The sequence below is a fragment of the Gopherus flavomarginatus genome, chromosome 9 (genome assembly GCF_025201925.1).
Source record: "Gopherus flavomarginatus isolate rGopFla2 chromosome 9, rGopFla2.mat.asm, whole genome shotgun sequence".
In the NCBI taxonomy this organism is placed as follows: Eukaryota; Metazoa; Chordata; order Testudines; family Testudinidae; genus Gopherus; species Gopherus flavomarginatus.
The window spans coordinates 16,190,530-16,203,499 of record NC_066625.1 but is presented as its reverse complement, the minus strand read 5'-3'; the positions used below and the strand labels follow the sequence as shown (position 1 = coordinate 16,203,499).

Here is a 12,970-nt window from a genome sequence, read left to right as displayed (position 1 = left end):
AAAGAATGAATTCACTATATGTACATTGTAAACAAGAACAAATACTTGGAACATGTGGAAGATCCTAGAAAGCATGTATTTCAATTACTGTACTAAAGAGTTTTAAACCTCCTTTACAAAAGTCGTTTATTATTTTACAGATATGAGCTCTGATTCAGAGGGACAATGTGTAAGCACAGGGATCAGCCTGTCTGTGGATCCAATTGCAGGATTAGAGCCTGAAAATAGAACAATTTTAACTATACTGTTAATGATAATTATACTCTGCTGTGCTTGACACTGCTTCTGTTTCCTTGTTCTTAATTTCTTTAAATGACTGATACAAATGTTCTCGTAAAACTTTGAACAAAAGAAATGTTACTTTACTCTTTCAACTGTTTCTGGAATTACAATGACATCTAGAGTCCGAAGTAGCTTATTCACAAGTTATTACCAAAGAGTTTGAGAGAAATACACCTTTTTGTTTTTATTTTCCAATGTACAGTAAAACTTCATTAATTCACCCTAACACAATGTTATTGTGGAGTTTCAAATTTTATGAATTGGCAAGCAGAAATCTTACTAATAATTTAACCATACTGCATTACAAAACATACTCTGTCCATTTGTACTTTATATTTATACTGCACTAGTAAGTATTCTGTAATGAGTGTTTAATATAAAGAAAGCAGCAAAGAGTCCTGTGGCACCTTATAGACTAACAGACGTATTGGAGCATGAGCTTTTGTGGGCTCATGCTCCAATATGTCTGTTAGTCTATAACGTGCCACGGGACTCTGCTGCGTTTGCAGATCCAGACTAACACGGCTACCCTTCTGATATGATATAAAGAAATGCTTTATAATCTAATTAATCTGTGAAACTTACTGCTGTGTGATATCATTGAGGCAAAAAGCTTAGGGTTTAAAAAAGGATTTGATATTTATACAAATAAGAATAACTGTAGGTACTAGAATAAAAATGTATAAGATACCATGTTTGAAGAGAGAAGCAGCTAGCCATTAATTGCTTGGGATTAGGAAGGAAGTTTATTAGACATGTTGTTCTATATTTGTCCATTGTGTAATGTGGATTTTTGTGCAATTTTCTTCTGAAATATTTAGTACTTGACTATGTAGGCAACACTGGACTAGATAGATCTCTGCTTTGCTCCAGTCTGGTAGTTCCAGTGTTCTTAAGTTGCAAAATGGTAGATGATGCCTCACTGCTGGACACAACTCTTTGCTGAGAGGATGGGTGAGACCAACAGGTATCTTGTAAGACTCGTGAGGTGCGCAGATTAACTAAGTGAGAACTGGTGAAGTTTGACTGTAGTCCAGCAGGCTCAGTTGTGCCCAGCTCTGTGCAGATGCACAAAGGGAAGGAGGAGAGGATTTATGGAACCCCCTCCTTGCCCGTGTAGAGACTGGGTGTCATTCTAATGGGGAATGAGGAACTGCTTCTGGCTAGCACTTGGGGATATTGTCTGCATAACACAGATAAATATAAACATTGAAAAAGAGCAGTCCTTGGATTGACATGTAGACTAAGCTACCTTCCTAACCCATGATATGGTCCCTCTGGATCAGCTTTGACACTGCATTAGTGTGTATGCTTTTATATTGCCTATTTTTTGTACCTGTTCTATGTACAGCCAGCCAGATTCTGCTCTTACTCTGGTGTAAATCCTGAGTTACTATTGACATCAGTGGTAGTTATAGCTGATTTACACCAATGTAAGTAACTGAGAATAGAATTTGACTTCAAGGCTTCATTTTCTTTATCTGCCTATCACAAAGCTTTCAGAGGCATTAAATTCACAAAAGAAATTAAAAAAAAATACTGTATATGTAGAACTAACCCTAAATATGAAAATTTCCATGAAGTATTAGTAGCGCTTCAATGGAAAATAAAGTCCTTTTCCAATATTTTTATTTTTCAGAGGGAGAGAGTTTGGTAATGTTAATATTCACACTTTAGCTGGAATACTGTCATTTGTGTTTGATAATCTATATGCAAAACACTTTAAAAAAAGCACTGCTCAATGAGGATTCATCGTGTTTACCAAGATAAGACTCTTTCAGAAAATTAATTTTTGAAGTCTCAGACATGTTCAGTTGTATTTCACATAAAGGATCTTGAGTATGTGGTATACTTCGAATTTTATCATCTGTTTTGATAGATGGTGTCATCTGGTTCCAAACACTCCTGCAAAAAAAACCCCAAGACCAAAATTGTAAAAGGCTACAATAGTGTGTAATAGTTTGCTTTGTAAAAAGATTTCCTCAGTGGGGCAAACTTCCTTTCCTTTGCTACTGCTGAAGAATACTTCCGCCTTCCTTCTCTCTGTTATCCAGCTGCCTTCATAGCTGTGGCATCTGCAGGATTCTTAACCTTTTTCATTCACTGTTGACTACGCTGAATAGGGGAGCACAGAGAGCCAGCAGGACAGTCATGTTTACATTATGTCTATATCCACATCTGCCACGTCCTGGATTACATCAGTAGGGTTTGATGGCTTTATGGAGGGCAGTTATAGAGGAAAACTGTCAGGGGTATGAACATTAAAATACAGGTTTTATGGGAGGGCAAATGTTTGACCTGTCAGTGCTGAATGTCTATTTCATTTTTGTATTTCATCTGGGAAGTATATGTTCTGCTCTCTGATTAGAAGAAGAAAGGAGCTGTATTGCTTGTGTAGTGTGGATTCAAGAATAGTTTTCTTAACTTAAAAGTGTGTGTGTGTTTCTACAATAGTTCTCCTGTAACTTACTTGGCATATGCAAAATACACTATGGTTTGGTTAAAAATAATTGTTATAAGTTTGGGAGGATGAAATAACTTTCATTTTTTTATACTGTACCATGAAGTATTCTGTATACACTGCGTATTTTACAATAATTGTTTTAGGAATGTTTAAGTTTTTTAAAAACTTTATTAGAACTATTTTTGTAACTCTCTCCACTTGTAAAGCCATGTGCCTTCATTACCATGGGTCCAACTATCCACTGTTCAGAGGGGAAAGAAATTAAAATGAATGATATGCCTCCAAAAGTGAACTGCAGTGCTTTTCTATACCTAAAATATGTCATGGCTTTAAAGCAGAGGTGGGCAAACTACGGCCTGTGGGCCACATCCGGCCCACGGGACCGTCCTGCCCGGCCCCCGAGCTCATGGCCCAGGAGGCTCGCCCTCGGCCCCTCCCCTGCTGTTCCTCCTCCCTCGCAGCCTCAGCTCGGTCGCTCCGCTGCCAGCACAATGCTCTGGGTGGTGGGGCTGTGAGCTCCTGGGGCAGCGCAGCTGCAGAGCCCGCCTTGACCCAGTCTCTGTGCTGTGTGGTGGCGGTGGTGGTGTGGCCTGGCTCCAGCCAGGTCCGCGGCTGTAGTGCCGCCAGCTACCAGTGCTCCAGGCAGTGCGGTAAGGGGCCAGGGGAATTCGGGTTGGTGGTTGGGCGGGGGTGTGGATAGGGGTCAGGGCAGTTGTAGTGGGGAACAGCCGGTTGAATGGGGGCAGGGGTCTTGGGGGGCAGTCAGGAAGGAGGGGGGTAGGATGAGGCGGCAGGGGTTCCGGGGGCAGTCAGGAATGAGAGGAGGGGTTGGATGGGGTGGAAAGGGTCTGGGAGTGGTTAGGGGACAGGGAGCGGGAGGGTGTGGATGGGGGGCCATCAGGGAATGGGGGGGTTGGATGGGGTGGGAGTCCTGAGGACAGATGGCAGTGGGGGCCGGGCCATGACCCCCTCCCTTAACTGTCCATCCATACAATTTACAAAACCCGATGGGGCCCTCAGCCCAAAAAGTTTGCCTGCCCCTGTTTTAAAGTCTGGCATCTCAGGCCTTCTCAGACATAAAATTAGTTCAAAATCCCTTTGAAAAGAGGGGTATCTCCACTCCCCAACAGTATGTAGACCCCAGTTTAAGCCTGCTGGGATGCACAGTATTGGACTTCGGAAATTTTTGGCATTGTAAGAATAGAAAAACTATTGCTGGTTCAGGACTGAATCTTGCCAGTCCTGGCGCTCAGACAGTGAAGAAGTCCAGTTCTGTAGAAAATGTAATACAGTTTTGAAATTTGCTTCTCCCTTTTTCCACATCCAATGAACTACAATAAACAGCCACAAGATTTTGGAAACCCTCTTTTCATGTTACTTGTTACTCACAGGCTGATGATGGTCTTGAGCATATCTCTTCTTGTACAGTTCTTGTACAATTGCTCGACAAACTGTTTGCCCACTCATGTTTTTCTGCAGATTAAAATGTGGTTAACAATTTTATATTAGAGACAGATTTGGAAAATGCATTTGCCTCTATATTATATCTTTGCTGATTTTTTTTTTAACTTTTTAAAATTTAATAAAGATGTCACCACAACTTCAAGACAGTTTTTTCAAGAGGGTGTTGCAGTTCTAAACAGGATATAAGTATGGTGGAACCCATCTAAAGCCAGAGCCACCATCCAAGGGACCAGGAAAAATCAGTTGCATGATAGAGGTTGGCTTTTTAACTATAGTTCGAACATGGTTTACTTGTAATCTCGGTGTTACTGAAAAGCCATCACTTAAGACAGGAAGTTGCCTGTTGGAGGTGGCCTTTAGCATAGCTCTTACTGTCCAATTAGCCAAAAAAGACTGCTGAACAGAAACTGTAAAGCTTGGGGCACAGGTCACTTGCTAGATCATCTGGGCATATCTCACTTAATCAATTCCCTGCCATTACAGGGGGCTTGGGCATTGGTGCACCTTGGTCTCTCCTGTTTTCTGTGTGTGGCACACAACAGTCTAGTCACCTGAAGTATGTAATATTTTGATATAATTCTAGTTGTTGGGGTTGATGTGGGAGTGGCTAGGTGGTGTTGGTGGCCTGTGATGTATCCTTTCTCATCTTTAAACTCTGACTGTAAATTCAGCAAATAGTTTTCTATAAATCTTCAGTGCTGGAGCCCTTAGTCACTTACATCTACAGTTTGAACTCTGTATACTTCCAGCCCCTGTAACCCTTTGTTTGAGAGAATTTAATGTCCCCAGATGTGTTCAAGGGTATATTTTAAAAAACAAAAAAAAATCTATGAATCAGACACCCAAGACAAGTTAAGTGAATATTAACATACATGATTCTCTCCTTTTTCGTCTCCTTTCCTGGTTTTCTTTACCAGTTTGGATTTTGACTGCAAAACAAAAGTCAACTTTATATACATAGCTCTCCATGCCAAATAATAACTGAAGAAGTGCTGTAGCAAAATGTATTGCCTGCTCATAACATTTAGGGATATCTCATTATTTCTCGAGTTCATTTAAGGGTTCCAAATATTGATGATTATTCTAAAAACAAAAACACACAAACCACCACCACACTTACTTAATAAAGACCAATGTTAGTGTCTTCAGTAACTGGGTGCATTTTAAACATGCACACCTGCTCTCTCTGGTTCTGGGGGAGCTTTTCCAAGTTTAAGGTGCCCTGTAACCCTCCTCCAACTCCCTTTTCCATGCATCCTACAATATTTTGAATAGGACTTCACTATGTAAGTAAGAGTATTGCTTGAAATAATTTCATTGCACTTGCATTTAGTGTTATATACATTTCATTATTCGTTTACCAATGAAATTAATCCATGGAGCTTGCAACCTGTGTATTTGGTATTAATGCTCTTTATTTGATAACTATTTTTCTTTGAAAATATGTTAATCTTATACTTTTTTGTATTTTTGATAGTCTCAGTCTCGTTTACAAAGTGACTTCTGGCAATATATACCAAAGTTGCTATAAATTGTTCCAAGGATAGTTTTGTTTCTGCTGCTTTTCCTTTGAAACTCTCTTTATTAAAAATAAAAAATAAAAAGTCAGTAAGTGATGTGTGTGAGATGTAATCAGTATCTAATCTGAATCTGTGTGAGAGTTTGCAGATGCATATGAGATGTAATCATCAACCACACCTCTGTAAAACTCGTTTGCCATCTGTGATGCAAAAGTAATTAAAATCCATGATGACCCTTGGATCCTGATGAAAACATTAAAGCTATTGAGACATCAGGATGAAAACTACCAGATAAGAAAAGTCAAAATTAAACCCACCTTGTAGAATATAAAGATTGCAAATATGGTAGTGCTGTAGAGAAACAGCAAAGATGAGAGGATTATCATGGGGATGTATTCTTCGGTGCTGTACTTCTCAGACCCTTTATCATAATAAAAAATGTTAGAATAATGGGAACCTCTTCTATTTGGATCATATTCTTAGTAAGAATAATATTTGTATTATAACCACTCTCATCTGAGGAACTCAGAGCTGCACAGGCACACATTCATTTATTAGTCATTCCTGGTGTTAATTTCCATCTTGGTTCTTGACTGTAGGAGACCTCTTTTCTTCCCGCGAGCTGGGACACTTGATAAGGGTCACTAGATTCAAACAGCGAGGCACTGGAGAGCCCTTGATTTTGAATTTTGTTTTCGTCCCACCATAGCCCTCTGCTGGTCTAAAATCTAACTTTTAAGGAACAAGTCTGAAGAAGGCTCATGTGTTTATTCAGACTTTAGCAGGGTGAGTGTTGGGATGAATGTAGGGAGAATATGGAACTCGCTTGGGGGAGAAGAGAGTCCATTAGTTAGGAGTTTTTTTTTTTTTTTTATACTTTTGTACATATGTCTAGAGCTTGTTATTGAAGCACATATAACCAAAACTTTAGTTAATTAAGCCTCCTCATCCCTGTGAATATCTTAATCCCTGTTACATAGGTGGAAATACTAAGACACCAAAGTGAAATGATTTTCCCAAGTTCACACAATGAATCAGTGGCAGAGAATCAGCCCTGAGTCCCAGGATCCTGCTCTGTCTGCTAGACACAGTCCCTCCTGACTATGGCAGTTTCTCAACGGAAGCCATTTTACTTGTTTTACTCCATGAAGCTTGACATGGAGTATTTGTATGTTCAGTTTTGACAGTTAACAAAAAGGAAAATACAGCATCCAATCTCCTGGATTACTGTAGAACATCTCTGAAGGGTCACTTACATCATATGTACAGCATCTGGTTAGTAAACCGTACAAAGATGCTGATTTTTAGCTTTGTTAACAGAGTATCTCCCTAGTTGATCTTCATTCTGCATCTGGAACTCCTGTTGATGTCAGTTTGGATATGTGTGTGGAATTCAGAGTATGACATGGATCTTATTTGCTGTTCAAATTGATACTAAATCAACAAGGTTTCAAGTAAACTCTTAACATACCATATTTTGCAAGTGTAAATAATTAGAGATATTTAGAAAAGAATATAATGTATTTTTTGATTGTTCATAGGAAGCAGTGACTGACCTCTTTTTACCAATATTGTTCCTCCCCCGGTTTGCTTAGATGTGTGTGAATTTGAATTTGAAAATGCTATTCCACAGATATAAATGGCACTGTCGTTTACGGTCAGTTTGTTAATTTGAAGTAAAGCACTGTTATCAGACAGTGATCCAATCACTTTGAACTTCTCTACGCATTCAGGTGTACACAAAGCCTCATGTGTAAAATCACGATAGCGAAACCATAGCATTTGAGGAGAGCCTTTACATCCGGAAACAGAGAAACTGCATGTTATGTTCACAGTGTTGACACTGTGGTCTACTTCCTTAAATGGGTGTTGGCTTATGGTAACTTTGCAGGTGTCTACAGCATGACCTGTTGAGAAAAAACACATACTTGAATGAGAGAGGACTTGAGAGCAAGGGATGTTGCAAATTAGATATGTTGCCTTGAATTTACAAAGTGGGGGAGCAGTGATATTTCAACCATGGGACCTGTTTTGGTTGTTTTCATTACGTTTCTTCTTAGATGGTCCCAAGATTGCCTCATGGTCCAAATACCATTTTGTACTTTATTTAATATTTTTCATATACATAGGAAAATATGAATGTGATTGAATAATGATCATGGGTTTCACAGGTCAGCAGTGCCACTTGCTGGTACTGACATTTTAAAAATTAAGCAATATACAGAAAAAGGAAGGTTAACCAGGAAAGAGAACTTCAATTAAGGAACTGAATCACCAGCAACTCACAAGCTTTGTTTACTATAACTGTTATGACAAATGCATTTTTTTTACCAGGACCTTACAGAAACAAATAACTTTAATAAACTTAAATATGCCAAAATAATTATCAAAATAATGGTTAAATACCTAAAATTTAGATAATTGGAATGGAGACTCTAGAAATGAAAGAGATTGCTAAACCAACTTTTTTTTTAACTTTCTAGAAAGTATTTAGCAAATTATTTTAAAAAAAAAGTGGACTCCTATCTCTTTGATTAAATCTGGAATTATTACAAATTACTGCATTGATTACAAAAATACATAAAAATGTAAAATTAGAATAGCACAGAATATTACTACTTAAGATTGTCTGAATTAGGGTGACCAGATGTCCTGATTTTGTAGAGACAGTCCCGCTATTTGGGGCTTTTTCTTATATAGGCTCCTATTACCCCCAACCCTCTGTCCCAATATTTCACACTTGCTATCTGGTCACCTTAGTCTGGATACTTATGTGACTCTTCATCTTTGTACTGTCTGAGCTCCTGGTGGACCAAATGCAAGCAGATTGAGTGCATGGGGTGCCACAGGAACAGAGAGAAGGCATTCTCTTCTTTCTGTGCCACAAAGCAGCTGCAGAGCCATCCCGTGGTCACTACTGCTTCCTTGAGGCTGCAGTAGCCCTAGCAGCTGCTGCACTCCCACTCTGTGAAAGGTATTCATTAGCCACTTTGTGGATGTACTGTACCAGCCAATCTCTCTGTCTCTGCCCTGAGCGCACTGTTCAGTTGGTTGGAGGGTGACCCTCTGGAGTAGAACTCTGACATGCAGTTCATGCAGACACCATGCGCTGGATTCCCAAAAACCTCCTCCTACCAACCCCGTAGAGCAGAACTGCAGCCATTTTGCTGCATCTGGGGTCTGCTATGCAAGAGGGAGAGGATTTGGTCTGATGGTCATAGGTTATGAGGACATTTTGTATAATCCTTTGGAAGAACAATCTTTCATTAATATTCATTTGATTAGGAAACTTTATGAAGACAGCAGAAATTAGCTAACTCCAAAGCAGAATTTTTTCCTTCCCTTCTTATCATTTTACAGACTTGTTCCAAATGAGAGCACTGCATTTTCAATCTTATTTGCAAGAAATACATATGAATCTTTTAAAGTAGGTTAAGAAGACAGTAAGTTGGAAAAATAAGTCTTACCAACACAGTATAGAATCCAGTTGAATTCCAACACTAGCACGACCTTGCATTTATTGAAAGGTGCCATTTCTTTGTGTGTTTGTCCAAGAAACGTTTCTGCTCAAAAAAAGAGGAAGTTAATTAGGAAACTTTAGGAGTTACACAATGTCCTAAACTTCGTGCTCAGACCCTTCCTACTTGCATATATTTACAGGAATTAAACATTGTGTTCAGTAAATTTCTTAAAGATACAATATGTATTTAAAATATAATCAATTACGTTTTTCAGTTCGGATTGGTGAAAATCTCTTCTTTTGATAGCGAATGGTTTGTTTTTTTCATTTTAAAAGTACTACTTTGCTCAAATGCTTCTGTTGATTTCATTGGCTGTAACAAATGACAACATATTTTCCATTATATAAAGTTATACAGAACTCCATTTCCTTTTTGGGAGGACCCTAAACAAATAATCCTTCTGTTAATTCAAGGGCCATTTTGGTAAGTGAGAAGAGAAGTTCTGTAAATGCTGTTCCACAGGACCCACTTAAGATTTCTTTCCTAGTTTGGTGTGGAGTCTCTTGAGGTGGATTTTTTTGGGGAGGGGCTAGAGGATTGATTTTGGTTTTTAGCTAGTAGTATGACCATAGTATTCCTGAAGAATTCATAACAAATTATGGTTGTTAGCATCTGTCTTTATTTATTATAACTAATTGAAGCCAGTTCCAGCAAGGAAGTATGACAGAAAAGTATGAGAAGGCATTTTAATGTTGGCCAAGATTTTAGTTTCTCAAGCTACATCTGCCAAATCTTAGTTTCACTAAATGATCTTACTGTTCTGAGTCAAATAGTTATTTGTCCAAGTGGGCCTGCATGTAGAACTATTAGTAGAGGATTTGCCAGAATCTGAACTTTGGAGGGGGAAACCCCCTCTGTATTCAAACAAGACCCCTGAACATTGTGGTCTTCAGATAGAGCTGTACAAATGCTTTACCCACCATGTGTGTTGGTGTGGATCATAAACTCTGGAATGGAATGTAAGCAGCATAGCATGCTTTCTTTAAGAGACTGTCATACATTGAAAAGGGTCCTTTTAAAATTTAAATACAATTGTTTTGTTTTCTCAGTAGGTGGCAAGTGGGAAAAACCCTCAGAAGTTTTGGAAATCAAGGGGCAGACTTGGGAAGAACAGGTGAATAGCCTGCCAGAAGTTTTCAGAAAAGCTGGTTTTGCCATAGAGGCTTTCACCAGACTGCCATACCTATGTGAAGGTGATATGTATAATGACTACTATGTATTAGATGATGCTGTCTTTGTCCTCAAGCCGGTGTAAGCATATACGAAGTAGAAGTCTCCAGAGTCAAACCCAAGAAGCAGCCTCTGATGGAGGTGTCTGATTTATGATTACTTAATGGGAGGGAATTTGGGGATTGCCATTCTAAATAAATATCATGTAAGATTTTAAAGGCCAAAATACTAATGTATTTCTTTGTAGTATCTTTAAAAAGGACAGTTTTTTTAAAACAGACTCTTCAGTTGAAAATTTTTACCAACTCTTAGCCCAACAACGCAGTCTGCATTCCAACATTAATGGAAGATATTTTTTATACTTAACTGCAGTAGAGATCATAACCAGACAAAAAAAATAGTTATGATGATACATGAACCGATACACAATATGGATTGTTCTTTAAGAAATCAAGTGAAAACTGGCAATAAAGCTTGCCATTCAGTTCAAAACATTGTTGAATATAAAGAGTTGGAATGGATATTCTTCCATGTTAAGAAGTTATTTTATCTCTGACTGTCATTCTTCAGCACATCTTTTTAATCATGCTAATAAACTTTTTTGAGATGACCTTTGCATTAATTTTTGTGTTAATTTATGTTAACATAGCATGCTTCTCTGCACAAACTGTTACGTATATAGATAAAAGAATCTTGTAGCAGAACAACTGACTTCATTTAACAGGATTTAACTATTGTGTAGAAGATTAATGTAATCAAATTTTTAAAAATCATTTTTGGAGGGGTTCTTCCATGTTCCTCTCAATCTCATAAATTCTCCTTGCTTTTGCACACATCAATTCCCAACTAAGGAGGGTTACTCAGGATTTATGGAAGCTGTTCCTTAAACTGATGGATAGGGTCAAGTTGATACATGACAGACTTCCACAGGTTGAGCAAATTTTCTCCAGAGGATTCCAACACAAGAACTAGGGTGGGAATTTTCTCTTGAGATCCTCCATCACCACTGCCATACACACACACTTGTGCTAGGATAATTACCTTCTCTGCAACATTGTTATGGTGTCTGTTTGGAGTCTTCCAAGTGCCTGATCAAACCATTTAGTTTAAGTTAAACAATTTAATCTTCCCCTTCCAGGGAGTTTCACTGAAGTTTTAATTTAATCTGCCCAAGAAAGGCTCAGCTCCAGTTATTGTTTGTTTTGTTTTTGTTTTTGTTTTAAATAGGTCTTCCCAGTAGCTTTGACATGCTGGCTGCATACATTGGAAGAGTCTCTGAATTGGATTGTGGCATGTAGACATAGCTTCTTAATGAGGGAGGCGCAGATATCCAGCCACTCTGGCAAGAGCTCTGGAAAGCACTGTACCTGCAGTAGCCACAATGCTTCCCTGAGTTTAAGGAGCACTGGAGGGGCATGGCTACTGTGGCACCCCAGATGAAGGTGTAGTACCCACTGTCCCTGGCTGCCTCTGCTGACCAGTATGGGACCATGGCTCTTCACCCTATCCCCAATGGAGAAGATAGTGACACCAGCCCTATAAAGTCTTTACACTTCAAAGCTGAGATGATCAACACTACCTAGGGATTTTCATTAATAGAAATTGGGTGTCTAAATTTTCCAAGTAGCTCACAAAATCTCAGTGTAAGGATGCAAGGACTAACACTGACCCCGTCACCGACACTGCAGACACTAGAGGTGTCTCCTTGCAGCCAGACAGGGTCTGGATACAGTCTTGTCCTGTGTCACTACTGGATCCAATGCAGGCCACAGTTTGAAGATGCTATTCTGCCAGCTTCATCTTTGCTCTCAAGCATTGTGTATTTTGTATTTCTACAGTTCAGGTTGATTTTACATTAACTCTTTATTTATAAATAAGTTTAATTACTTTAGCAGTAAAAAGATTTCAAAGTTCCAAGCCATTAGAACTCACTCACTGAACATCTGCCATCTCAGGTTTCACACCCTGCCTGGGGAAAGCTGAAATAAAAACAAAGCTGTTTTAATTGATTTAGGACCAATTTTTTAAAGGAAGTTAGGTGCCTGAAGTTGCAGAATTTTGTCACATAACTCCCACAGGTTCCATCTGCATCTGTAGGTGCCTAAACACCTTTTAAAATCTGGACCTAGAGACTGGTTCCTGATGGCCACAGTTCATCTTAACTGCACAAGGCAACATCTCACCTACAGTAGAACCTCTTTTATCCAAACCTCTGATTTGAAAGCTCCCATTTGCTGAAACTGGGTTATGTTGCCCTGATATCATTTGTGGGAAAGAATAATTTTGATAATGGACTATACAGATTGTACTTGTTCATTAATATTCCTAATCATCTGGAATCTGAGTGACATATAGGAAGATTATATATTGAGTTGTGTGCCTGTGTAACATTAGCTAAATGCTAATTTTAATAAACCTGATACAATACCCCTAAAATGTGTAATTGTATCAGAAGGAAACTTCTGTTTCTAAGGTACATGGGACTTCTGGCTCTGACTGGTAGCTGCACTGGAATATAGTAATCTAGATCTCTGTTTTTCAGAGCCATG

The 12,970-nt window shown here is 38.8% G+C and overlaps 2 protein-coding genes across 3 annotated transcripts in view; one reads left to right on the top strand and one right to left on the bottom strand.

Annotated features, from left to right (window-relative positions):
• METTL9 (methyltransferase like 9) overlaps positions 1-11,031 on the top strand; it is a 36,528-nt gene extending 25,497 nt beyond the window's left edge. The window contains exon 5 of one of the 2 annotated variants that reach the window (XM_050966757.1): positions 10,304-11,031. In XM_050966757.1, the coding sequence (XP_050822714.1) occupies positions 10,304-10,506 (203 nt within the window). In that variant the 3' untranslated portion in view covers positions 10,507-11,031. Of the gene's footprint in view, positions 1-10,300 lie in introns of both variants that reach the window. The other variant, XM_050966756.1, reaches the window with a different exon arrangement.
• IGSF6 (immunoglobulin superfamily member 6) lies at positions 197-9,921 on the bottom strand. Its single transcript, XM_050966763.1, has 6 exons — positions 9,198-9,921; positions 7,287-7,637; positions 6,048-6,151; positions 5,083-5,139; positions 4,136-4,219; positions 197-2,187 (listed from the first exon to the last, which is right to left on the bottom strand). Exons 1-6 carry the CDS (start codon positions 9,262-9,264, stop codon positions 2,146-2,148), a joined length of 705 nt encoding a protein of 234 aa, XP_050822720.1. The 5' UTR covers positions 9,265-9,921; the 3' UTR covers positions 197-2,145.
• Positions 11,032-12,970: the final 1,939 nt, after the last annotated feature.